The following is a 27,704-nucleotide window of genomic DNA, read 5'->3' as shown; positions in this document are numbered from 1 at the left end:
AGATCAATACAGTGTCGCTGGGCTAAACCCAGCTGGCTAATAATGACATCAGCTAGCTTGCATATTAATTTTAACTTGTGTGGATGAGTAAATGATGTAATGCTACAATGCTAATCTGGCTAATGGAACAGGGGCAGTTAGCTAGCTGGCTACATAGCATAATGTTCCTAAGTTGATTTAGTTCTTTTGTTAAAAAAGGCATTAGCATGAACTGACATATCGTGTAGAAAAGCTAGCATATCGCGTCAAAGCTAGCATCCAAACACTAGTGTTTGGATGCTAGCTTTGACACGATGCTGCCTGCAGTTCAGGTAACGACCACAGGCGTCGCTGTTAACCAGAGAAACAGCTGAAGGTTTGTTGGCTCTGATCTATTAAATTTGATATTTAACTGATTGTTTAATTTTTTACAGCGCCATGAAACTTGGATTAGATTAAAACGCTCGTCGCAGGTTCAGACCTGCTGAGCTCGGAGCGTGTGAAGAGAAATAATTCCAGCTCCTGTGTTACGAGCCGCCCGGGGCCGCAGTCGGTGTTAGTGCACTCTGGAGGTCTGTCAGGCTTTAGGGCCGGCAGTAAACCTGATAGTAAAGTTGATTGTCCTTCGGCCCCTCTGATTACTGAGGCTGAACTCGGCTCTCGCTGCAGAGGCCGACCACACGGAGCAGCAGAACCAGCCGAGAGGGCGCGGCGTGCAGGATCTCTGCTGAGCGGAGAACACACATCTGGCCTTTGGGAAAGTTTGGTCGATGAAAAGGTGGAGAGCTCGTCAGGCCTGTGTGTTTTTGGCACGTTTCTCACGTCTTATTTCAGTCGTTACTTTCACACAGAACAGCTGCTATCTGATCAGCTGTAGATATGCTGTTACCGCGGTAACCGGCATCCAAATAAAACAGGTTTTATGCCTAAGCTCAAGCGGCATGTTCAGCCGTTAGATGAAGTGTCAGTCCTGGAGAATCCAATGAAAACATATTAAAGCTCCGGGTCAGGACCACGGCAGGAAAAATGGCCGCCATGTTTGTTTCTTATATAAGGAGATTCAATGACATGACGTACGTGTGAAGTGTTTTTGCCAAATAAAACCACAGAAGAAGAAGAAATAAAGCTCGACCTGAGCCGGTCGGTCTGCCTCACCTGAACCAACAGGATTCTTTGTTTTTCTGGGTCAGAGAGGCCGTGTTTGACCTCTGACCTCCCGCTTTGACCTCTGACCTTTCAATTTGCTTCACTCTGAACAAAACAGGACTTATTAGAAAGCTTCGGTCTGTGAGGACACAGAGAAACCAGCTGCAGGTCGAGTGGACTCTGATCTGGACTCTGAGCTGGACTCTGAGCTGGACTTTGAAAGTGTGCCTGCCTGGTCCAGACCTGCAGCCTGGTCCAGACCTGCAGCCTGCCTGGTCCAGACCTGCAGCCTGCCTGGTCCAGACCTGCAGCCTGGTCCAGACCTGCAGCCTGGTCCAGACCTGCAGCCTGCCTGGTCTAGACCTGCAGCCTGGTCCAGACCTGCAGCCTGGTCCAGACCTGCAGCCTGGTCCAGACCTGCAGCCTGGTGGATATGAGTGTTACACCATCAGCCTGAGTGTGCGGTGGGGTCCTGAGCAGCAGCAGCAGCAGCAGCAGACCTCTTCATCCCGCTGCCTTAAAAACATCTCAGAGTTCAGATGTTTTCCATCGCGGCTCCTCCGCCCAGCAGGGACCTGTAAAGCTCTCACAATTACATCAGTGAGGAGGAGGAATTCTTCAAGTATGAGCACATTTTACTGCCCTCCTCCTCCTCCTCCTCCTCCTCCTCCTCCTCCTCCTCCTCCTCCTCGCTCCCTTTCTTTTTTCTTTCTTTCTCTCTCCCCCCCCCCCCCCCCCCTTCTCCCTCCCTCCTCTCTCCCTCCCTCCCTCCATCCTCTTCCTCCTCCTCTTCCTCCCGGTCAGTCAGTGAGAGCCTCACAGAGACGGACAGAAGCACAGAGACATCTGGACCGTCTGCACAGAGACACCCCGCACATCTCTGAGCAGGTAGGATGCTGCTGCTTTACTTTGGAATATTTCAGATCTGATCTGATGGAGTCGGAGTGAAGTTTACTCTGAGTTCTCCTTCAGCTTTTCCTCCAGATTAATGAAGATTTTTAGGGCAGAAACTTTTATGAACTTCAGGAAACTTTAAACAATAATAATCAAATATTTTGAAACAATGAACCAGTGACACGAGGATTAAACTGATTATTTAAAGTGATAAGTGACATCAGTAAACATGATTCTAGAAGTAATGATCTTTAAAGTATTATTATGCTGCATGGTTTTTACCTCTCTGTGTCTGCTCTGTGGTGAAACTTTAAAATAACATTCATGCAATACGATTATTATTACTGAGATTTTCCGGCTGCTGTCAGAAATGCGTCTGTCGTTGTGATCCGTTATTCAGGCAGAGTCTGTGCTGAGCTTCTTGAGGCTGCAGCTGCCTCCATCTTTGTGTTTGGTTACCATGGTTACAGCTGTTATTCCTGACCGTGTGGTCAATGAAGAGACTGAGTGTCCAGTCATGTGACTGACAGGGTTTGGTGCTGGTCGGACACAGCGTGGGTGTGATGTCTCTGACGTCATCATCAATAAATGCACAAGAAAACATGTGGAGGAGATCTATGCTAAGCTAAATGATGTGTTAGCTCTGTGAGCTAATGAGGGTCAGAGAGTGAAACCACAGTGATGTGTGTCCTCTTCCTCCTGCTGCACGTCTGTTCAACCAGACAGCAGCCTCCATGTTGAGACACAATGTCCAGGTGCATCATGGGTAAGAAAGAAGAACACAGAGTTGTATGTTCAGGGCACGGTGTGTGTGAGCAGGCCGTCAGAGCTACGAGCTGAGGAGCGTCTGAGGAGTCTTTACGGTGCTCTGGGAGTTTCTATTACCTCCTGAGGTCAGAGCGCAGCAGCTGGAGCAGCTGTCACCACCAGGTATTTACAAGCTAACAGCTCCCACTGAGGCTCGGAGAGCAGGCGCCTGGCCGCGCTCCACGCCGAGGCCCACATTAAAGCGCAGATGCTGGAAACCTGTGCGTGCGTGTGTGTGTGTGTGCGTGTGTGTGTGTGTGCGTGTGTGTGTCGGCAGCATGTGGACTGAAGGTGTGGCGAGAAGAAGCAGCTTCAGAGAGGTTTGTTTAGCGCCCTCTGCTGGACAAACTGTATCAGCAGGGAGGGAACTCCTTGACAATGAGAGAGGTCAAAGGTCAGAGGTCAGACCAACAGCAGCAGGAAACCATCACCACCATGTCCATGAAGACAGAAAGAGAGACGACAGACATGTGGTTTAAGACTGACTCAGATCTGGACACACTCAGCTACTGTTCACTGTGTGTGTGTGTGTGTGTGTGTGTGTGTGTCTGTGTGTGTGTGTGTGTGTGTGTGTGTGTGTGTCTGTGTGTCTGTGTGTGTGTGTGTGTGTCTGTGTGTCTGTTGTGTGTGTGTGTGTGTGTGTCTGTGTGTCTGTGTGTGTCTGTGTGTGTGTGTGTGTGTGTGTGTGTGTCTGTGTGTGTGTGTGTGTGTGTGTGTGTCTGTGTGTGTGTCTGTGTGTCTGTGTGTGTGTGTGTGTCTGTGTGTCTGTGTGTGTGTGTGTGTGTGTCTGTGTGTGTCTGTGTGTGTGTGTGTGTGTGTGTGTGTCTGTGTCTGTGTGTCTGTGTGTGTGTGTCTGTGTGTGTGTGTGTGTCTGTGTGTCTGTGTGTGTGCGTCTGTGTGTGCGTGTGTGCGTCTGTGTCTGTGTGTGTGTGTGTGTGTGTGTGTGTCTGTGTGTGTGTCTGTGTGTCTGTGTGTGTGTGTGTGTGTCTGTGTGTCTGTGTGTGTGTGTGTGTGTCTGTGTGTGTGTCTGTGTGTGTGTGTGTGTGTGTGTGTCTGTGTCTGTGTGTCTGTGTGTGTGTGTCTGTGTGTGTGTGTGTGTGTGTCTGTGTGTGTGTGTCTGTGTGTGTGCGTGTCTGTGTGTGTGTCTGTGTGTGTGTCTGTGTGTGTGTGTCTGTGTGTGTCTGGTGTGTGTCTGTGTGTGTGTGTCTGTGTGTGTGTGTGTCTGTGTGTGTCTGTGTGTGTGTGTGTCTGTGTCTGTCTGTGTGTGTGTGTGTGTGTCTGTCTGTGTGTGTCTGTGTGTGTGTTTTATTTGTGCCTAAATGAACAGATCCCTACAGTGTGAGGATGTGTCTCCTTTATTTCCAGGTCAAACCTTGCAAAGGGGAGCGTGGTCACCGCGGCCTTAACCTTTGACCTCTGACCACCAAATTCGGATCGCTCATCTTCAGGTCCAACAGAACGGTTCCATCAGAGGATTGTTAATCCCAGGAGCAGGACTCAGGACTGAGGCTGATCAGTTTAATGCTGCATTCAAGGGCCGCAGGAAGAATCCAAACCGGGCTCATTCTGCTGCTTTAAGTCCAACCAGCCTTCAGCAGAGTCCCACCTTCAGAACCATCAAACCCGTGTTATTTAAGCTGAGCCTGGTCTGTGTCTGAGGAAGGAGCCTGATCTGTTTGTCGTTATAAATCAGCAGGCGAACAAATATTCCTAATCGCCGTCAGAGCGTCAGAGACGCAGCTGCAGGAACAGGCTGCTCTTTCAGACGGTTTATTGGCCGACATGCTACACTGACAGGCCCGTAAACAGCTAATGACCCCGCTCCTGCTAACGGTGGAGTCTCAGAGCGGACCTGCTGAGCTTTAAACGTGTCGCTCTCTGTTTCAGGGGAAAATCCCGGAGAACCAAGAGCGAGAGGAAAAACCACAACGACCAGATCCCTGCTGAGAGACCGGTCTGTAAACCTCTCTGACCCCAGCCATGCCTTCATCCCCCCTCCTCCTCCTCCTCCTCCTCCTGGCTGGCCCCGCCCACATGACCCCAGACACCTCCAGGGACTTACAGGTCAGAGGTCAAAGGGACATCAAGCAGGACTCCATCAAGGTGAACTTCATTTGAGCATTTGTCGCTGTACACGCTGTGTGTGTGTCTAATCAAAGCCCCAGCGTGTTCAGGGTTAACTGTGCTGTGTTTAGCAGTGTTTGTGAGGACATCTGGCCCTGAAGCAGTAAAGAACTTTGTCGCCTCCCCCGCTGCAGGTGGTGATCTCAGAGGGCTGTGCCACTCAGGCCGACTCCGCCGATGTGAGCCAAGGAGGTAAAACACCAGCAGATGGCGCCTGAGAGGCCGCCCCAGGTAGGCCCCTCTCAGCTGTGACTGTGCTGTTCCACAGGTAGAGAGATCGACCTGGCTCCCGGAGCTCCTCTGGTCCTGACCCATAAGATCAAACTGCTCCCATCTGGCTCCGGCTCCGGCTCCTGCGGCTGTGAGGCGGAGTTCGCCGCCCTGCGGGAGCGCCTGGAGAGGCTGGAGAGGGAGGTGTCGGCCCTCAGAGAGAAGTGTGGAGGCGCTGAGGGGAGCTGCTGCACCTCCAAGGAGAGCAAAGGTAAACCCGGAGATCCCAGCGAGCTGCAGGACACGTGAGCGCAGGCGTCCTCTGAAGGGATGGAAACATCCTCAGACCTGTGCCCAGTGTGATCTCAGCCTCCGTCTCCTCCACCCACACCCACACACACACACAGGGGGATAATCAGTCACAACAAGGCAGCGTCACACTCCAGTTACAGAGGATTAGACCTCCACCCCCCAAACACCCAAAAACCCAAAACAACTGAGCTCCATTCATCCACCACACCCCCCCCGGAACCGTCCTGAGTCTGGTCTCTGTCTCCTCCAGGTGCCGGCTGCTCCATCAAACCCGAGTGTCCCAACGAGTGCAGCGATCAGGGTCGCTGCGTGGACGGCCAGTGCGTGTGCTTTGCCGGTTTCAGCGGGCCGGACTGCAGTGAGTCCGACTGTCCGGGGAACTGCAACGACAACGGGAGGTGTGTGAACGGACAGTGTGTGTGTGACCCCGGTTTCGCCGGTCCTGACTGCTCTCAGACCGCCTGCCCCGGCGGCTGCAGCGACCACGGGCGGTGCGTGAACGGCAGGTGCGTGTGTGACGCCGGCTTCACGGGTCCCAGCTGCTCGGACATATCCTGTCCCGGGAACTGCAACAGAAGGGGGCGCTGTGTGAACGGCCAGTGTGTCTGTAACCCCGGCTTCACGGGTCCAGACTGTTCCCAGAAGGCCTGTCCTGATAACTGCAACAGCAGGGGGCGCTGCGTGGACGGACAGTGCGTCTGTGAGGACGGATTCTCCGGCCCAGACTGCTCTGGAAAATCCTGCCCCGGTGACTGCAGCAGCCGCGGCCGGTGTGTGAACGGGAAATGCGTGTGCGACAGCGGCTTCGTCGGCGCCGACTGCTCCGAATCCTCCTGCCCCGGTAACTGCAACAGCAGGGGGCGCTGTGTGAACGGACAGTGCGTCTGTGAGGACGGATTCACCGGAGCCGACTGCTCCGAGAAGACGTGTCCCAACAACTGCAGCAGCCGCGGCCGGTGCGTCAACGGGAAGTGCGTGTGTGACGTCGGCTTCGCCGGGCCGGACTGCAGCACCAAAGGCTGCCCCAGCAACTGCAACAGCAGAGGGCGCTGTGTGAAAGGAAGCTGCGTGTGCCGGCGGGGCTTCACCGGACCGGACTGCAGCCAGTGTCAGGCGGGGATGACCGGAGCCAACTGTGACACGGGTGAGTCACAACACACACACTTTAAAAAACAACACACACACTTTAAAAAACAACACACACACTCTGGTAAACAACACACACACTCTGGTAAACAACACACACACTCTGGTAAACAACACACACACTCTGGTAAACAACACACACACTGTCTCAGTCTCTAATCTCAGTGGAATGAAAACACTTTTCGCTCTCAGCCTAAAATAATCCACAGTTGTTGAAGTTCAGACTGATTAACCCTTTGGTCCCAGGATGTTTATCTTTGCACACAGGTCTCAGTGGTCGAACCAGCTGCAGGTCAGACTCTGAGTGTTGGTCATGTGACTCCATCATGGCGTCCTGCTGAGGAGAATCTTGTTGAAGTTAACTCTTTATTTCTGGAGGATTTTTAGCTCGTGTGCTTACATATCAGAAGGAAGCTTTTATTTATTTGGCTGTATTTATTTATTTTACTGTCAGCTGACTGATCGTCGGTTGGTGCTTTGCTCCATCAGGGAGAACACTTCACGTGTTTGCTGTGTGAGCAGATGCTCGGCTTTAGCCTGTTATCTGTCTGCACAGTGACGTATGCCCGTTCACACTGGGGAAATCAATCCAGCTAGAGCGGGATTATCTGGATGTGTTTTTCTGATCCAGCTATATCCAGCTAGATTTCAGTCCACCTCTCGGAGGTGGATCTAGCCAGATTGGCTCAAATGTGGCTCAGGTCTGAACGCAAATGCAGCTAGCGACTCCGGTTAGCGACGTGCTACTTCGGGTCCAAGGGGACAGTGAAAAAGGACGACGCATGTGCACACACGGTCCTACCGCGGCCTGACGGGACTCTGTATATTACGAGGCGCCACCTAGAGGTTTGGAGGACCGCAAACAAGCCGAATTAAGCTGGATTGAGTGCGGACACGCGTGTGTAATAGCCAGATTTGAAAATAGGTCTGAACGTATCCAGTTTAAAGACTATCCAGATACCATCCTACTCTAGCTGGATTAACTTTCTCCAGTGTGAACGGGGCCTAAATGGACCGAACACACGGGAGCGGGCGGGCTGTCGTTTCTGGGAGGATCAGGCTGACTGATCCCACGCTGTCTCTTTAGTCTCTCCTCATAAAGTCTATTTGTAGAGGCCCACAGCGCTCCGTGCAGCACCGGACCGGACCGTGCAGCACCGCACTGTGCAGCACCGGACCGTGCAGCACCGGACCGGACCGTGCAGCACCGGACCGGACCGTGCAGCACCGAACCGTGCAGCACCGAACCGGACCGTGCAGCACCGGACCGGACCGTGCAGCACCGCACTGTGCAGCACCGAACCGTGCAGCACCGAACCGCACTGTGCAGCACCGGACCGTGCAGCACCGGACCGGACCGTGCAGCACCGAACCGTGCAGCACCGAACCGGACCGTGCAGCACCGAACCGTGCAGCACCGAACCGTGCAGCACCGCACTGTGCAGCACCGAACCGTGCAGCACCGAACCGCACTGTGCAGCACCGAACCGTGCAGCACCGCACTGTGCAGCACCGGACCGTGCAGCACCGCACTGTGCAGCACCGGACCGTGCAGCACCGCTACTCCTCTGTTTTGTTGTTGTTCCTGTTGCCGGGTGCGTGTAGCTCGTGTTTTTCAGGCTGCAGTGATTCTGGTGACGGAACCGTTTCATTAAGACTCGGACCATAAAACTCCCTCAGACTGCTGCATAAAGGCCGTCTGTGCTGAGGGAGGACAGACAGGAGTGTGTGTGTGTGTAAGAGAATGTGTTAAGTGTTTCCCCAAATGTAAGTGACCACTTAACTGGAGCTGAGGGAGGGATGTCCCCTCACAGGAGGAAGCTGTTTCCATGCACCTGTGTGAGCGTTTTTCTACATCTGGAGTTTGTGCGACGTTTATACGACCTGCTGTGAACAGAGCTGCTGCTCCAACATGGAGCCTCTTACAGAAAAACGCACGTTTCTGTAGTGCTGCTGAGCAGCAGCATGAAGTCACAGCTTCAGTTACATTCTTCAGCTCTAATTTTATGAGACGCTCGGTGCAGTAAAATGAATCTGAGAATTATTATCGAGCCTTCAGCTGAACACGGCCGCGAAGTGTGAAAGGACACACACACACACACACACACACACACACACACACACACACACCACAGGTCAGACTGCTTTGTTTGGACCTGTTTGTGTCCTCATGGTTGTCGTGTTTTTGTCTCTTTCTGGCTGTTTTTTGTGTCTTGTGGTTGTGTCGTGTTTTTGTCTCTTTCTGGCTGTTTTTTGTGTCTTGTGGTTGTTTTGTGTGTTTGTGTGGTCTCCTGAACAGTTGTGAGTCTTTCCTCACAGCCAGCATCGAATACACATTTAACAAATGTCTTCAGATGAGTTAATCGGTGCGTCTGTGTCTCTCTCAGCCATGTCGGCTGTTTCTCAGCTGAGCACACGGGACATCACGGAGACGTCCGTCACTCTGGTTTGGACTCCACCAGCTGTCCAGTATGAGACGTACTACATCACCTTCACCAGCCAGGTACGCAGCGCACAGCGTGATGTGAGAAATGATCTGTGAAGCTGTCGGAGAGTCCCAGCAGAGGCCTGCGGCTCAGAAACAGTTTTATGGAGTTTCGGTTGGCTGGACGCTGGGTCCAGGGCAAAGTTTCCATGACTGAACGGGCGGCTCACAGCCTCCAGATGAGTCACTTTATGATATAAAAGTAAACACAGAGAAATGAGATAGCACAGAACGTGGAGTTTCAGCCAAACCTAAAATGCTTATCAAGAACATTCCTCATTTTATGTCAGAAAGACACAAGCTGCAGATCCGAGCGTGCACACAGCCTGTTTAACCAAACACACGTCATTATAGCAACAAAAAACTGCCCTGGAATGAGTGCATCATCCTGAGCAGACTCCACCGCTGCGATCCCTGTGGACACTTAACACCTCATCACTTCCTCCTCAACATGTGCTGCATTTCCTCCAACTTTCTTTTATTGTCTTCTCTCTCCGGAGCTTTAAAGTACGCGGCCAGCAGCGAGGGTGTGTCAGATCACATCACCACGAGCTGAACAAACAGGAAGGTCAACACACACAGTGTCCCACCAACTTCTGCCTCTTCTGTCATGCTTGTCACCGCCTGCAGGGGGAGCTGCAAAAAAAACTAGTTAAAGTTGACTCATTATGGTCCAAAATGGCTGCTCAAAATGCAGAGACGTGTCAGCGTGGAGGGTTTACCGTGCACTGTGTGCGCACCACAGAGCGTGGGTCGTCTGTTTGTCCGTCCATCCCGAGCTAACACGAGTAGCAGTTAGCATGTGGAGGATTGTTGCGTCATCGTGAGGAATGTATGAGCATAGAAGTCATCAAACAAACCTTCACGCTCCCCTCTGAACATTTGAAATGATGCAGACATCAGACATCCCCTGACTAAAGGTGGAGCTAGCAGTTAGCGGCTAACACTGAGGCTATCAACAAATGTAAGGCATCCAGGAAGTGACCGCTGATCTGTCCAAACCGGCTGTGGGTCAACACAAACTCGTGAAGATTGGTAGGGGGGTTGGTCGTGGGGGGTCCAGGCTCTGATGAGCACTTTGTGAAGACACACTGCGTGTGCTGTGTGTTGTGTTTAAAGCTCCACCTTTACAGTCTGCTTCATCAGTCATCAAACTCATTGACCATCATCAGGAGCGTCCGTTCAACCATGTGCGATCAATCTGCAGCAGAAGGCATTAAGGAGGGAACATGACTAACTGTGCTGGTATTTGTGCGTCGTGTTGAGCGGGCGGCGGAACAAAGGAGACACTTCTAACCTCACTCTCTAAATCATTTAAATTCAAACTGTCACAGAGAAGAGAAGAAAGCAGCTCACACGACGCTTCAGCACCTCGCCGCTGCACAGTGACATCACAGAGGGATTAAGACTCTGTGATGAGTCTGAGAGAAGTCTGGACCTGACCAGGAAAGATCCACAGCCGAGAGAGAGAGAGGGGGGAGGTGGAGACATGATGGAGGGAGGGAGATTAAGAGATGCAGGAGGGGATGGAGACAGGGAATAAAAGCAGTGGATGTGATGGAAATGTGTTGACGGACGGTCACCAGACTCAGGACAGGGTCAAGATTTAGGGAAAGACGCCACAGAAACCGTCCAATCAGTGAGTCTGTTAATCCAGCAGCAGGCAAAGACACAGATCGGAGGCTTTTGTGCTAACTTCACACAGAGAAGATTTTTAATCACAGTGACTACCGCATGTACACGTGACCACAAGGTGGCGTTTTATTTGTTCAACAAACTCCTCGTTTTCCTGGAAACTGGAGCTTTGCTGTTGTGCTGCGTGTTTGGCTGCAGCAGACACTATAAAAGTCAGACTTTGGACGTCTTTGGTCTCCACAGATCAGTCTTCAGTGAACGAGTCTCAGAGTGCCGCCTGAAATGTTATCCAAAGACGACCCCCCTGTTCTCCTCCCCCGTCCTCCTCCTCCCCCCTGTTCTCCTCCCCCGTCCTCCTCGTCCTCCTCCTCCTCCCCCGTCCTCCTCCTCCCCCCCGTCCTCCTCCTCCCCCATGTTTCCTCTCACGGTTCAGCCTGAAGTTAAAAAGTGAGCAACATGAGTTCAGACGCTCAAACAGAATGAAGAGAAGTCTCAGAGAAAAAGATGCAGATGTGGGATGCTTGTTGCCACGGAAACGTGTAAACACGGTCAAAAACATGGCGACTGCCAGAGGGATGACATCACCATCGGCACACAGCTGTGACACAGGGAGAGAGGGGGAGAGAGAGGGAGACACTCATCAGCCGTCAGATAAACAGCAGACAACAATGACGGCAGCTGACGTGAGAACAGATCGTTAAAGGTTCAGATCCATGTCTGCCTCACTGTTATAGTTTCCAGGCTACAAACAACAACAACATGTTTATTTATTTAACATCTTACAGAGTGTTGCTCAGGTTGTCAGGGTTGGTGGTTCGAATCCCGGCGCTGAGATCGCTTTGAATATGTGATGATCACAGGCTCCGGACCCGGTCAGGCCTCCTGTCGTCCCTGAAGCGCTGCAGAAGCCTGGGTTCAATGATGTCACCCTCAGACCTCGTGGAAAAGGATGAAACATGTGTTTGTCACCAGGACGCTGGTCCAGGATGACCTCCGGTGCTCCATTGCCAGGCAACCAACATAGTAACCAGCATGGCAACCGGCTGTGGTGCACTGACTTTACAACATGGCGTCCAGGCATTAGACAGCTCAGTGCTGCCAGCTGAGAGACGGCTGCAGCTGCAGGTTCAGGTCATGGGTTCCGGGCTCAGCAGGTCACACAGAGCTGGAGGAGGTTTTATCCTGCAACATTCTCACTGTTTCTGTCCTGACTCCACAGAAGGAGAGCGACCAGCAGATAGCCGTGCAGGTGGAGGGCAGCCTGACCACCTTCACCCAGACGGGCCTGGCAGCCGGTCAGGAGTACAGCGTCACCATCGTCGGAGAGATCGACGGCAAGAGGGGAGCCGAGAGCGCCGCGGAGTTCATGACCCGTGAGACTTTTTTCTGCCTTCTGTGTTTACATTAAAAAGTTAGCCAAACAGGAAGTGTTAGGAATGCTGCTGGGAGGATTCTGCTGTATGCTGCCAGGCCGCTAAGGACAGGCCAGAAACTGTACAGATGTTTGCAGCTTTCAGCGTGCTCTCTAATGAACAAACATTCAGCATTTTCCTCTCGCTGCCTTCTTGTGAGCAGTCGGTGGTGGTTAAAGAAGTGTTCTGTTAAACGCCCCCCCGTGAATCTACTCCCGAAGCAACCTGCTACATAAATGCTCTTGTTCCGCTCTTCATTTCAGTCATCTCCGGTCCCACCAACCTCAAAGTGGTCAAGACGACCACCGCGTCGGCGGTCGTCCAGTGGGAGCAGTCGCAGGGGGAGATCGACAGGTACCGCTTGACCATCACCCCAAGGGACGGAGGGAGGAATCAAGAAATGACCATCCCAGCTGGTCAAGACTCCGCCCACATTCAGGAGCTGGAGGCGGGGCGTTTGTATGACATCACACTCGTGGCGGTGAAAGGGACAAGTCAGAGCAAACCCACGACCACCCAGGCGGTTCCCGGTGAGTCGGGCTAAAGCTAAATTTACTCATCTGTTCTTAACACTCCTCCGTCAGCAGGTGTAAAACCGTCTCGTTGCTGTGATGCTGAGTCCGGTGAGAGAAGCCGCCGTGTGTTCAGACACCTCATTAGTCAGTGGAGCTGTGAAAGCTGATGCTGCTCCAACTGAAACATCTGTCGGGGTGTTTCCTTCCACAGCGACACAAAAACATTGATTTTATTCTATCTTCTCCCTGCAGGTTCTGAGGATGCTGCTGTTTCTCATAACACCTCGAGTTTAACTGCTTCTCTCCTTTAATCCAAACGCTAACTGCCTTCACATCTTTAGGGGACACTTTGCAGAGTGTTTCCTCGGCAGCTTTGACCCTGCAAGGAGCTCCACCCCCTCAGCAAGACCTGGACCAAGGCTCAAACCCATCACCTGAGGTGCAGGTCCAGCAGGGGAGCAGGGAAGGCCCTGATGACGTTCCTGTGATCACTAGAACTAAACCTGTCGTCAACAAAATGGTGGCTGTAAACGGCACCAGACCCAAACTCCCAGGAAGGCCCTCGTGGCCCAGGAAGCCGATGATCCCTGGTGCTTTGCTTTTCAATGCCACCAGAGCTGTGCCTGGAGGGAGAAGGTTTGTCCCCGGCTCTTCAAAAAAAGCGCCTGTGGTAATGAAGAAGAAAGAGCAGATGGTACCAAAAGAACCTAAACCAGATGTCCTGACTGTCAGAGACCCGGGTGCAGAGACATCAAGCTCTGAGAGGAGGGATGACAAACATCCAGCCACAGTGTCTGGGACTGATTCAGAGACAAACAGGCAGAGCAGCTCAGAGGAACCAACGGCTGCCTCTGGCTCTAAAGAGCAACCAGATGTTGGCATGGCAGGCGGTGGAAATGACACAGATCCGGAGTCTCCGGAGCCAACTGGGACCGCTCGGAGCCAGGAGAAGAAGTGTATGAACCAAATTAAAGTGACACACTTCAGGTTACCTCTAAAGGACAGGGGGTGTAGAGGGGACGGGGCGGGTCTGGACGGGAACACGGTGAGCTCAGGTCCAGGTTCACTCCCAGCGAAGGACGGGCCCCCTTCTGGACAACCCGACCTCGACTATGCACCAGATCCTTTACATAAACTGCTGACCGAGACCTTCGACAGCCTGAACATCACCACGTTTTCTGTCCACCTGTCCAAACCCTCAGACCTGTCAGTCGACGCAGAAAACGTCCGGAAGCAGATTTTAACAGGACTGAAGCCACTGTCATCATTTTCATCCTCTTCATCACCCTCATCTTCCTCTTCAACAGACTCATCTGCACCAACATACTCTTCATTATCACAATCAATTTCACCTTCATCACCGAAGCTGCTGTCGTCAGTCTCATCCTCTTCATCCTCACCACCATCATCCTCATCACATTCAGTTTCATCTTCACTCTCTTCATCACTGTCGCTAAAGCTACAACCATCGGTTTCATCCTCTTCATCCTTATCGACATCTGAGATGATGTCCTCAGAGTCGTCCTCCTCATCCTCTTCATCCTTTTCATCTTCACCATCATCATCCTCACTAACACGACTAATTCCATCTTCACCCTCATCCAGTTCAGATTCACGTGAAAGCAATGAACCAGAAAACAGAAAAAGTTCCACTGACGCTGCACCACCCGGGGACAGTCCGTCCTCAGGAGAAGGTGGGGTTCCTGTTCTCCACCCTCCAAAACGTGGATTTGTTCCTCGTCCACGCCCAAACTTTGGATCATTTCTTAACAAAACTCGTGTAAATCTGAGGGTCCCTCCCCGCTCACCTCCTCGTTTGAATCATGTTCCTGTGAGAGGGACAGAGACCAGACACTTCACCTCCACCAGTAAACTATCATCTTCACCGGCTACCTCTGCTTTGGTAAATGCTCCGGAGGAGGACAGAAGTGGGGACAAAGATGGGACACCTGTGTCCTCTGTAGCTGAACCAAACCAAAAACTGATGCTGACAGAAAGGGGACGAATTCCTGTCAGTCGCGGCCCTCCAAACGGAGGATACCGCCGCCACCCCTTTCTAAGCACTGGACCTCTTCAGAACCGAACTCGTCCTCTTAGAAGACCGCTGGCGGCCCCGTTACGTCCGGGGACAGATGCAAAGAAAGAACAGATGTTTTCCACTGAAGCGCCAGACACTTCTTCTGTTCTGGTTTCCAAAGACTCTGATCCATCTGGTACGGTTTTAGAAAGAGAGGAGAACGAAGGCGGAGATGATACAAGAACCACGTCTTCTGCCCAGCGTCCAAATCTCAGAGTTAATTACGTCAGGCGCCCACAGTCACTTGGTGGACCTTTACAAAACAAGACACACACAAACCTAAGACCACAAACAGGTCCCATGCGTAAGCCTTTCTCCAACAGAAAAGTCAATACTGGCAGCAGCATTTCTGTTGAAGGTCAAACAAACCCACATGAGAGGGCTGGTAGGCCTGGACACCAGCCCGGAGAGCCGAATGTCCAAAAGTCCACCCAAGGACTTCTGGAAGGAGAGCAAGAAACTCCAAGTGTGCTGACAGATGGCCACAGCACTCCAGTCAGAGTGCTGGCTGATGAGTCAGGAGAGACAGATGAAGCGAGCTCCACAGATTCTGGCGACACAGTCCGAGGGACAGCGCCTAAAGAAACTCCTCCAGTCACACTCCTAAAAAGACAACCACCAGCAAGGACAGTTACAGCTCAGCATCACACCCAGGCCAGACACTACACCAGCGAGAGCCACGAGGAAGCAGACCCGAAAACAAGACGTCCTCCATCAGATGTCTCTTCTTCTGGAGTCCTAAGGGACCCTCTGGACTCTGTTGGAGTGACAAACCGGACCTCTGATGGTTTTACACTCGTATGGGACTCACCAGAAGGAAAGTACAAAAACTTTGTTGTGACAAGAAAAAAAGACGAGAAAGAAGAAGCCCCAGAGCAGACAGGAAGACAAAAAGAGGCCAAACCAGAAGGAGGACCTTCTGAGGACGATAACAGAGTACCTGAACGTTTTGTCACTCAGGTTCCGATGACCCGAGGCAACACCGAAAGCGACAAAACCTTCAAAACAGTGCTCCCTGGCTCAGCTCGGTCCTTCCGGTTTGAAGATCTGCCTCCGCAGACCGAGTACACCCTGACCTTGCTTGGAAAGGGTCCTGGTCTTCTGTCCCGACTGCACAAGCTGGTCATCAGCACAGGTACAGCAGGCCATTGTGACAGTAGAACCACATGAAATCCTACTGTGCAATGATGCAACATTCCTGTGGATGTTGTCTCGCCTCAGAATGAAAAGTCTGCTTCAAACATTCGAACTAATCATCAGCCGTTTTTATGTCAAGAGCTCTGTGCTGCTCTTGAAAACTGTAAGCTCGTGTTTTACAGTTTCAGATTTGTCGGTTCATTGATTATTAACCCGTTTCTGTTGTTGTTTGTTATCGATGTGTTTTGTGTTGTTGTTGTATTTGTGCTCTCTTCAGCTTCCACCGCTCACATTTATGCATCACATCATCACAATCCACCACAAAGACCCCAGTATCTGATGGCAGACCTCGCCTGCTCAGCTAGCTCTGCTAATGTTTTTAGATTGAACTACAACACCCAGCATGCATTTCACTTGGATTCATTGTTATTTATTCTGTCACTTGTAGGTAAATTCAGCAAAGATGATGTCATTTAGGTTTTAGTAGATGCTAATGATGATGATGGTTTTAACGTGACCCACATGTTTACAAATCATCATCATCATCATCATCATCACCATCATCATCATCAACACCATCATCATCACCATCATCATCATCATCATCACCATCATCACCATCATCATCATCGTCCTCATCCTCTCAGCTCAACCAGTGACTTTCAGTGATGTTCTTGGTTTGTAAACAAAGTCGGTCTGTGGATTTAATCGTGCGCGGCACATTGACTTGAGGAGGTAAATTTGGATGTCATCTGCATATTTGTGCAGGTCTGATGAACGCATGTAAATCTGAAATAGGACAGGACCCGGGATTGAGCCTCGGGCAGCTCCACACATCACTTCCTGTTCTAAAGTTTGTAGTCCTTCCTGGTTAAAATGGCGTCAAACACAACAGTAACAACGTAACACCACTCATTCATTCACTGCTGCTCTGGTCTTCTCTCATTCAGGGTAAGCTAACAGCCAGCTTCACTGACACCCCTTCACCCCTCACCCAGACCAGGGTAAGACCACGGCTGGTCTGTGATTAAATTAGGAGGAAGTCCAGCCTTTCTTTTTTAAACTCTGCTTTATATGTGAGTCTTCACACGCAGCTCTGATGATGTGTGATTCATATCTGTTCACTCCTAATCATCCTGTGAGGTGACTCCTTCTGGCTTCGTTTCTGTTGTTCCTGCCACGCTCTGATTTTCAGGTTTGATCGAGCGGCTAACTGTATTAAAACATCACCATTCTCTTCTTTTGCTGCTGCACAGGATCCATCAGCTGTCCGTCCGTATATGATCTGTATACTGTATATATGTTTGCACTGTACATATATACACACTGGAGCACTAATGTGTGGTTGAAGAAATATTAATGAAGACACTGTTGTTCTTCTCTTCGTTAAACTTCCTCTTCTTCTTCTTCTTCTTCCTCTCCGTCCTTCTCCTCCTTCCTTGCTCGGATTTACCTCCCTCGTTGTGTCCCTCCAGGCCCGGAGCCTCCATCTAACATAGTCTTCAGCAAGGTGACGGAAAACTCGCTGACGGTGTCATGGACCAAACCAAAGAGTCCCATCAGCGGCTTCAAAGTGACGTACACCCACGCAGAGGATGGTGAGGAAGTGTATAAACTTCCCGTGGTTCTTGAATGCATCATTCCAATCCTCCACATGTTAAATCTATAACACGAGGAGCTCCTGTTTGAACATACGTGCTGATCTAAGTTCATTCTCAGGTGAGCCGGTGTCAGGTCCGTGGACTCGGAGGACTCCGCCCTCGACCTGTCGACGCTCTCGCCTGGTTCGTCTTACGAAGTCACCGTCATCTCCACCCTCGGCCTGGACGAGAGCGATCCGGTCAGAGACTCCATCAGGACACGTGAGTTACTGTTTATCCATCCACACTCTCGGTGTGGAATCTTCTCCTTCATCATTATCTTCCAGTGTCTAATGAAGGTTTGTTTTGTTCCTCTGGTTCCTCTCAGTCCCCGACCCGCCCACACACCTGCGGGCCGTGAACGTCACCGACACCACAGCCTTGTTGTTGTGGCGCCCAGCATTGGCTGCCATCGATAAATACGCCATCGTCTACGGCTCGGGTACAGGTGAGCGGAACATCTACATATTCCTGCTGTCGTGGGTTTTTAGGAGACGTGCTCCAATGAAGCAGGTTTGAGGTGACATGTTTTACTTGAAACTGTTCTAAGATGGTAGAAAAACACATGTTTTCGAATATATTTGCATATCATCTGCATATTTGATTAGGTCTAATGAAAGCATGTAAAAGAAGAGGACTCGGCATAGAGTCTTGGGGAACTCCCAGGCCGGCTTAGCGTAGCTTTTAGCTTAACCACGAACAGCCCCACTCTTACACCATATTCTTTGACCAATCAGACGATGCTCACCTGTAGGAATGTGCCAACACTGTACTTCAGTACCAGCAGGGGGAAACAAACATGCTTTCTTTGTGCAGGTTCAGAGTTGAGGGTCACTGTGTCTGGAAATGCTGCCGAGCAGCAGCTCAGCGGTCTGGAAGGATCCACCACCTACACCGTGACCGTAACCAGCCAGCTGGGGGCCACGGAGAGCTCAGCGGCGAGCACCAGCTTCACCACCAGCAGCAGCGGTCAGCACACACAGACACACACAGACACACACAGACACAGACACACACAGACACACACACAGACACAGACACACACAGACACACACACACAGACAAACACACACAGACACACACACACAGAGACACCCACACAGAGACACACACAAACACAGACACACACACACAAAGACACACACAGACACAGGCACACACAGACACACACACAGGCACACACAGACACAGCAGGACAGAGTCCAGGCACACACACAGGCACACACAGGCACACACAGACACACACACAGGCACACACAGGCACACACAGACACACACACACAGACACACACATGGTTTTGACAGAAGATGACGACACTCTTCTTCTTCCATAGGTTCTGGGAGTGACAGGGACGGGCCACAAGATCTCCAGGCCAGCAATGTGACCCCTCGCACAGCCACGTTGTCATGGAAACCACCATCACAGCCTGTTGGCAGCTACAGGTTGACCTATCAGACTGAAGGTCAAGAAATGAAGGTGAGGGGAAAGGATCTGAATTTGTGGCTGTAACAACGTTCTGTCCCCAGACATTTACTTCCTGTTTTCTTCCCTGCCAGGAAGTGATTGTGGACGCGCGGTAACACGGTACACCTGAGCAGACTCCACCCGGGATCAGTGTACACCGTGCAGCTGCAGGCAGAAAGAGGAGGACGGTACTTGTCTGCCATCTCCACTCAGTTCACCACCGGTACGTCCTCTGTCATGTCAGTGTCATTCATAGAAAAAACAGAGTTCCTCTTGTCTCACCTCCTGCTCCTCCTCAGGGACCCTGCGGTTCCGTTCCCACAGACTGCTCTCAGGAGCTGCTGAACGGGATCTGGATGTCCGGTGAGGTGGAAGATTTTCCCACACGGGAAACTTGGGACCCCCTGAGGGTTTACTGCGACATGGAGACGGAAGGCGGCGGCTGGACGGTAAGGTCACATGACTGAGAGTCGGGTTTCATCACTTTACATGTCGCGTGTGTGACCTCCAAATGGTTGCGGTGGTGTTGCCTGCCACCTGCAGGTCAGTGACATGTGTCTTCCTGTGTGCAGGTGTTCCAGAGGAGGAAGGATGGCTCGGTGGATTTCTTTAAAAGCTGGAAGGAGTACGTCAAAGGATTCGGAGATCTGAGCGGAGAGTTCTGGCTCGGTGAGAGAAGACTTTATTCAGCCGCAAAATAATCTACATTAGTGCATGAATTCTGTAAAATTTGACAACAAACATTAAATCAGTCGAGTCTAAAGGTAAAGTAAAGTTAAAGGAAGTCTCATGTCATAGTTTATTGTGTTTGTGTGTTTTAGGCCTTGACAGTCTCCACAACCTCACAAAGATGACCAGGATGACTCTACGGGTCGACCTGCGAGACGGAGACGAGTCCGTGTTCGCTCAGTATTCCACATTCGAGGTGGCCAAGAGGAACTACAAGCTGGCGGTGGGCGGGTACAGCGGCACCGCAGGTGAGACAGGAAGCTGGACCCAGCGGTATGAACGCCTACTCTCCTCACATGCTCCTCTCATGCTCTCCTCTCAATCGTTGGCTTCAGGTGATTCCCTCAGTTACCATAACAACCGGATCTTCTCCACCAAAGACCGGGATCTGACGCCCTTCATCACACGCTGCGCCATGTCGTATCGAGGAGGTTGGTGGTACAAGAACTGCCACGAAGCCAACCTGAACGGCCTGTACGGCATCGACGTCAAACACCAGGTAGCCTCACACCTTTACACAGCATGCACACCCCACAGGGTCAGATACCACATCAGCATCTGATGGCGAGGGAAGGCTGAGCGCCCCCTAGAGGGCGGGAGGGTTAGAGTGTGTGTGTGTGTGGGGGGGGGGGGGGGGTCTCTCCATAATAAAGTGATTCTGAAAAATGAAGGTCTATGAATACAAAACTAACCGTGTGTGTGTGTGTCTGTCTGTGTCTGTCTGTGTGTGTGTGTGTCTGTGTGTGTGTCTGTCTGTGTCTGTGTGTGTCTGTCTGTCTCTGTGTGTGTGTGTGTCTGTCTGCGTGTCTGTGTGTGTGTGTCTGTGTGTGTGTCTGTGTGTGTGTGTGTCTGTGTGTGTGTCTGCGTATCTGTCTGTGTCTGTCTGTCTGTGTGTGTCTGTGTGTGTGTCTGTGTGTGTCTGTCTGTGTGTGTCTGTGTGTGTCTGTGTGTGTGTCAGGGAGTGATCTGGACCTCCTGGAAGGGAAAAGACTTTTCCATCGCCTTCACTGAGATGAAGATGAGGCCGACGGCCTTCAGGCCTCCAGCAAGGGGATGAACAGGAGTAAGAGGAAGATGAAGAAGATGATGTTGAACTGCTAAACACACACACACACACACACACACACACACACACTCACACATGGACAGCAGTGTGTCAGCACCCACACACACACAGAACAGACTGAACACACCCTCACCTCGCTCTCCCAGAGGAGCTGAGCAGTTATTATGTTACTGTATGATGAAGCAGGGCGCCTCCTCACATTTAAAGGCTCATTTCACACAAACACTCGGTGTATATACGTTGATTAGAACCTGGTCTGCCACAGATCTATGGTTTGCAGCCTGTAGAATCTCCTGTGTAGCAGCGCCCCCTGCTGTTTGCTGAGGGGCACAGCAGCGAAGGATGCAGAGCTGATCTTCCTCTCAGTGTTTGTCTTCTGTGTGTCACTTTGTAAACATTTCATGTCTGTATGTCGCCCCGTACAGGAAAAAATAAAATGATTTAAAATGGAAGCTGCAGAGAAGCACATGAAGTCAAATCTGGTGTGTTTTCAGGCAAATGTAACTGTCAGGCAATGCATTATGGGATTGTAGAAGACATCATAATTTTTCATGCATTTCCCCCTGCAGCGCCCCCTGGTGTGTGGAGGCCAGCGTGTATAGTCTGTTTCACAAATTAGTGGCTAAAAATGAGAGCTTCTAAACATTTAGAGGCGACTGAAGGGAGCCTGTGATCGCTGCTGCATCTTGTTGTGTTAAGCAGGCAGAAAGCAGCCGAGGCATCGAGGGAGAAGCCGTCTCTTCACCCTCCATGATAGATCCCACATGTCCTGTTAAACACCTTTTCCACTTTTAATTGGTCCCGACAGTGCAGCCCGACCCCGCCCATACTCATCTACCTGCCCACCAGGCAGCCAATCACAGCAGCTCCCGCCTGTCCTCCTGAGGGTCAGCCTGGACCTCTTGTTTACAGGTAACGTCACCTGGGACCATCAGAGGAGAGTCTGATAGGTGGAGGAGGCGGAGGAGCAGCAAGCCAGCAGGAAGCACAGACGGCGAAACAGGTGAGCGCGCTCAGTAAGGACCGAACAGCTCTCCTGTAGAAGCAGGGTCAGAACTTCTGAAGGTAACACAGCTGGAGACATCTTCATCATCTTCATCAGCATCAGCATCATCCAACAACTGCGTGTGTGTTTACTCTGAGCACGCTCAGTAAGACTCAACCTCGAGGTCTCAGAATCACACAGGTAAGCTGCTCTCCTCCTCTGATTCTTAGACGTGCACTTATTATGACTGCTAATCAATACATGCAATGTTTTATCGATGATTTCTTTCTTTGATCAATAATTAAAATAGTGAAATTATTTTGTATATTCTGAACATTTATTCCACACAGACATGGGTAGATACTCCTGATCGATCAAACGTTGATTAGAGAGACTATAAAACATCTCAATCAATTGGAAAATTGATCTGTAAAAATGGTTAAATCAAATCAATTTTTTTTCATGTGTGCTTTTTCAATTTTCTCCCATGAATAAATGAAACATATAATAGAAAAATAAAGCAATTGTAAAATATATTTAATTTAATTTTATTAGTTAAGTTTGTTTGTACAGATCGGTTTTGCTCTATTGATAATCCATATTTGGATTAACCTGGATTAAAGCAGAATTAAAGCAGCTCAAGACAGGAAGAATAAACAAGTCAAAGTAAATAAATAAGACATAATAAACAGCCTTAGAGCCGCCTGCTGTGTCATAGATCGCAGTTTGGATTTTGTGTTGTGATTTATTAATAGTCATTAGATGAGGCTGTTTTTAGTGCTCTAATGAGGGCTGTGATTACAGAGAGGCCTGATAATTACCCTCTCTGCCTTCTAAGGGCAATCATGATGTCGCCAGACGACCAGGCCCTCGAGGACATACTGTACGGCAGCGACCTTGGTGACGAGGCAGAGGGGGCGGAGCTGAGCGGTGGCCCGGCAGGGGTGGAGGAGAGTGCAGCAGCAGCAGCAGCCGACACTGTGAATATTAAAGCTGCATCTTCTGTTTTTCTGATGTAACACTGTGCTTGTGCTGCGTTCAGTGTCTGCAGTTACTGAGAGAACTCGATAACAGATAAAATGTTCTATTCTTTCATTTAATGTTCATTTTGTTATTGGTGGGTTTGAGGTAGAAGGAGTCTGTCACACTACACAGTCACAGTAAATCAGTGTTTGGACCTCGAGAAAATGGTCAAATACGTCAAAATAGCAACAGCTGAGCTCCCTCTTCATATCAGTGTGATAGCACAAAGCAGGTGAACATGAGCTGGACGGGGGTGGATTTAAACAGGAAGAAAGATTTGGTTGTGTAGAGCTGGGTGTCATCGACATAACGTAATAACATAATGAAATATTATAGCAAACCTTCAGAAAATGTGAGGGGTCAGAGGTTTATACTGAACAACCACGCTGGTTCCAACTCTTTAGAGGTATGTTTGTATCTCTTTGTGTCTCCGTGGTTGTTTAGTGTGTCAGAGATTGATGTGTGTGTGTAAGTCTGGTGTGTGTCTCTTTGTGGTAGTTTTGAGTTGTAACCTATCTCCTCCTCTCCTTCTACCTAAAGCCCTGATCTTATTTTGGACTTGTGTTACCCAGGCTCTGACGGCCGTGTCCATCCCTGAGCCACTGATGTGCGCCGGATGTGGCGAGCAGGTGTGCGACCGCTTCTTCCTGCTGGCTGCAGGGAGCGTGTGGCATGACGTCTGCCTGCGCTGCAGCCAGTGTCAGTGCGAGCTGCAGACACACCCCTCCCTGTACTGGAGGGACGGAAACATCTACTGCCAGCAGGACTACTGCAGGTGGAAGCCGCCCTGTGCTCCGTTAGCATCCGAGCATCTCTGCACACGTGCATTTAAATGTGGTGTGTTTTCTTGGTCAGGTTGTTCGCAGGTGGTCAGTGTGCTCGCTGCTTCCAGCCAATCCCAGCTTCTGCTTTGGTCATGCGGTCTGGGGAGCTCACCTTCCATCCTCACTGCTTCTCCTGCCAGGTGAGCCGAGCTGTACATTTGTTATTATGTCACTACAAGTATGCTAAACACTTGCTGGTGCTTATTGGGACGATCTGCAGGAGTGTGATGTGAAGCTAATGCCAGGGAACCTGTACTGCATGCAGGGCCAGAACCTCTACTGTCAGTCCCATTACCATGACGATGGAGGCGGTGTCCCGCTTCCCCACGAGCTGCAGCCCAAACCAGATCTGAAGGAAGGTGGGTGTGTTTTCACAGCAGCTCCACTCCACAGCTTCATCAAGCTAACTGAACGCTCCTTCTGATTGTGGGGGACAGGTCACAACCAGGCCTCAGGTGAAGGGGAGGAGTCTGTCAGCAGTCCAGAGCCACGGTTGGATGACAGGGTTATGGGTGGGCGGACCCGCAGGCGCACCAAGCGAATAAGGACGTGCTTCCGCAGCGAGCAGCTCAGAGCCCTTGAGGCATACTTTGCCCAAAAACACAACCCTGACGGCAAAGACTGGGCGTGTCTCGCCCACAAGACCGGCCTGCCCAAGAGAGTCCTGCAGGTACGACACTCTGAATGTGGACTCTTTTATCTGTCTTTGTGGCAGTGTTGTCCCTTCTTGGTTGTTTCTATTGTATCTATTCGTGTGGTTGTTTTGTGTTGTTTTGTTTCCTATTTTGGTTGTTTTGTTTGTTTGTGGTTGTTTTGTGTTATTTGTGTCTCTTTGTGGTTGTTTTGCATTGTTTTGTGTCATTGTGGTTGTTTTGTGTTACTTTGTGTGTCATTGTGGTTGTATTGTGTCTCATTGTGACCTCTCACAGGTCTGGTTTCAGAACGCTCGGGCCAAACACAGGCGTTCCCTTAGCTCCGACGACTCTCAGGTCAATTCGCCGTCTGCTCCCCCAAGACCTGTTCCTATGGCATCCAGCTCCCCGCCCCGGGCCTGCTCCCCAGCGGACCAGTCGCAGTCCTTCCCCACCAGCACCATTGACCACCTGCAGCTCTCCCTGCTCACCGCCCCGCTCGGCGAGGCACCTGTGAGCCCCTCCGTCAACCAGCTGCTGCAAAGCCCCGCCTTTTTGCTGGACTACAATTCCCAGGGTGCACCTGGGTGTATGTCCTCTGTGGAGGCCTACAGGGATTTTGGGGAGGCCGGAGGAGGAGGAGGAGAGCCAGAGACTGATGTAGATCCTGATACCTTCAGACCACATTACTGCTAGTGGAAGGAAACGCTCTTGTAGACTTTCTGACTTTCTTTCACTCACATTCCATTTTATAGCCCTATGTCACATCTTTTTTCACTTGTTCACTTGCGCCACCTGCAGACCAGCACCAGAACCTTTAGCTGCACATGCTTATCGTCGCTGTGGTTTGTTAGTGACCCTCTGCTGTCTCACCTGTAAGTCATCCCCTAACAGTTTCAGAATAAAAGCCCGCTGAACCCTGTGTCTTTGCTGCATAACTGCTGGTGATTAAGCGGCTGTGATGATTCTTCAAAAAGCAGACAGCCTGGAGACATTCTTTCAGGTGTGTCTGTGTTCTCCCAGCGAGACGACCTTCATAACGAGCGCAGCCATTAGGAAGCAACCTGAAAATGAAACCTCTCTCTCTCCTTGGAAACATCTTAATGAATCTTCCTCCCCAATCAAGCAGCTATAATTGTGATGACTCTCTGGGTCCACGGTGCTGAAGTGGGCTGATGTTTCTCCGCTGAAAGAATGAAGGTCACATGGTCGACGTGTAGCTCCATGTGCGTCAGGGGCGGAGGGACCAATGGGTGACGGCAGGATGTCAGAGGAGGGCAGGCAGGTTTTAAAAGGGTCAGGGTCGCTGGATGTCAGAGAAGATTCAGGAAGTCACCGGACAGGGCACAAGGTAAGAAAGGGGGCGCCGCTGAGGTTTGTCTTCTTCGTTGGTTGAATTATTGAATCAATCAGTCCAGAAGACCAGCTAGCACTGAACCAATGAACGTTGTAGGGACTTAAAAACGGTTCCTGTTGTTAATCTGTGGTCGAGGATTTTTACAGTGTAGTAGAGTAGAACCCACCACTGACAATACGTGTTTATGAGTTCATACAAAAGGACTCCAGTACAGTGCAGCCGTGTCTCTATGAGGAGCAGAGGTTGTGTTTTTGTACAGGTGCCGTTACAAAATGCTTTGAGATCCGTCCTCTCGTTTAGTGTTCGCAGCTCTGATTCATGGGAGAATTTTAAACTGATATCTGTGTGTGTGACTAACTGTTGACGTACAGAGCGGCCGACGTGCTTCTGGAGTTACGTGAGGATTCAGCGAACCGTTAAAGTGCAGGAGAAACATCTGAAGGGTCCTTTGACACTTTGTTGTGATTATTTAAACTCAGAATCTTCCAGAGTTTTCGGTTTTTATTTGTGTTTCAGGGGGAATAAAATGAAATAAATCAAACATCTTTGATCGCTGACTATTACCCGATGCTAGTTAGGATGGACGTCACACAGTGTAGGCATGGGCTGGTCTTAGCCTCGGCGCCGCGGGCCGCCCGGGCTGCCTCTGCCTGCACGTCGGACCGGCCCACACACATTAAAGCCTGACAGCTCATAATCGTCGAGACAAAGCTTGATGCTCACTGTGTTTCTTCCAGATGAGGATTTCTTTTCACCTCGGGGCCTCTCAGCTGGCCCTCCTCTCCCTCGCCCTGCTCTGCCCCATCCCAAGGACCATCACCTCATATCCCCTCACGTCCCTCCTGCCCACAGTGGACGGGCCCGAGCTGGAGTCCGCCCTGCTGCACCTCCAGGCCGCTCTAGAGGACCCGCACGATGACAGCCTCACCCGTCCCGAAGCCTGGGAGGGCCCCCGGCCCACCGAGGAGGTGGGGGAGGAGGACGGGTCCCTGGAGGAAGAGGCGCTGCTGAGGGCTCAGAGAGGAGACCTGCTGGCTCAGCCGCTGTCCCCCTTCCCTGGGGGTCACTCTCTGGAGAGCATGCACTATCAGGAGGGAGGGGAGGACGGGAGGAACAACGCTCTGACCTCCATTGCTGGAGGACTCCAAGCTGTCAGCCGCGAGAAAGGAGGGTTCGGGTTCCGCTTTGGGAGGAAGAGGTGGACTGAGAGGGGGAGGAGGGATGAAGGGGTGAGGGAGAGGAGGACGAGTGGAAGCTAAGAGGGAGCGGGTCTCACACACAGACACACACAGACACACACACACAGACACAGACACACACACACACACAGACAGACACAGAGCCTACACACACAGACACACACACACACACACAGACACACACACAGACACACACAGACACACACACACAGACACAGACACACACACACAGACACACACACAGACACACACAGACACACACACAGACACACACACAGACATACACACACAGACACAGACACACACACACACAGACACACACACACACACAGAGCCGACACACACACAGACACACACACAGACACACACACACACAGACACACACACACAGAGCCTACACACACACAGACACACACACACAGAGCCTACACAGACACACACACAGACACACACAGACACACACACACAGAGCCTACACACACACACACACAGACACACACACAGACACACACACACAGAGCCTACACAGACACACACACAGACACACACAGACACACACACACAGAGCCTACACACACACACACACAGAGCCTACACAGACACACACACAGACACACACAGACACACACACAGACACACACACAGACACACACAGAGACACACACAGACACACACAGACACACACAGACACAGAGCCTACACACACACACAGACACACACACACACACACACACACACAGACACACACACACAACACACACAGACACACACACAGACACACACACAGACACACAACACACACAGACACACACACAGACACACACAGACACACACAGACAACACACAGACACAGAGCCTACACACACACACAGACACACACACACACACACACACACACAGACACA

At 51.1% G+C, this 27,704-nt stretch overlaps 2 protein-coding genes across 2 annotated transcripts; both read left to right on the top strand.

Moving 5' to 3' along the window:
- Positions 1-1,904: 1,904 nt before the first annotated feature.
- Positions 1,905-21,223, top strand: LOC114447697 (tenascin). Its single transcript, XM_075353434.1, is given in 21 exon segments — positions 1,905-2,013; positions 4,714-4,929; positions 5,085-5,142; positions 5,219-5,431; positions 5,723-6,616; positions 9,006-9,121; positions 11,958-12,111; positions 12,414-12,680; positions 13,007-15,877; positions 17,355-17,487; positions 17,614-17,741; positions 17,848-17,967; positions 18,336-18,488; positions 18,854-18,996; positions 19,077-19,096; positions 19,098-19,218; positions 19,284-19,433; positions 19,557-19,653; positions 19,806-19,961; positions 20,049-20,212; positions 20,672-21,223. Coding segments are annotated over 20 exon segments (6,180 nt in total). The 5' UTR covers positions 1,905-2,013; positions 4,714-4,806; the 3' UTR covers positions 20,771-21,223.
- Positions 21,224-21,887: 664 nt separating this feature from the next.
- Positions 21,888-24,939, top strand: LOC114445230 (LIM/homeobox protein Awh-like). Its single transcript, XM_028420187.1, has 7 exons — positions 21,888-21,965; positions 22,603-22,735; positions 23,360-23,562; positions 23,643-23,751; positions 23,832-23,970; positions 24,049-24,281; positions 24,541-24,939. The coding sequence occupies exons 2-7, from the start codon at positions 22,610-22,612 to the stop codon at positions 24,937-24,939; spliced, it is 1,209 nt and encodes a 402-aa protein (XP_028275988.1). The 5' UTR covers positions 21,888-21,965; positions 22,603-22,609.
- The last annotated feature ends 2,765 nt before the right edge of the window (positions 24,940-27,704 follow it).

The sequence above is a fragment of the Parambassis ranga genome, chromosome 2 (assembly GCF_900634625.1).
Source record: "Parambassis ranga chromosome 2, fParRan2.1, whole genome shotgun sequence".
Lineage (NCBI taxonomy): Eukaryota > Metazoa > Chordata > Actinopteri > Ambassidae > Parambassis > Parambassis ranga.
This window is presented reverse-complemented; position numbering and strand designations above follow the sequence as displayed.

Excerpts from the sequence above, each read along its gene's own strand:
- LOC114445230 (XM_028420187.1), top strand. The coding sequence starts at position 22,610 with ATGATGTCGCCAGACGACCAGGCCCTCGAGGACATACTGTACGGCAGC. Across the intron at positions 23,563-23,642 it reads TGCCAGCAGGACTACTGCAG|GTTGTTCGCAGGTGGTCAGT; the intron begins GTGGAAGCCGCC and ends TTTCTTGGTCAG. Across the intron at positions 23,971-24,048 it reads CAAACCAGATCTGAAGGAAG|GTCACAACCAGGCCTCAGGT; the intron begins GTGGGTGTGTTT and ends TGTGGGGGACAG.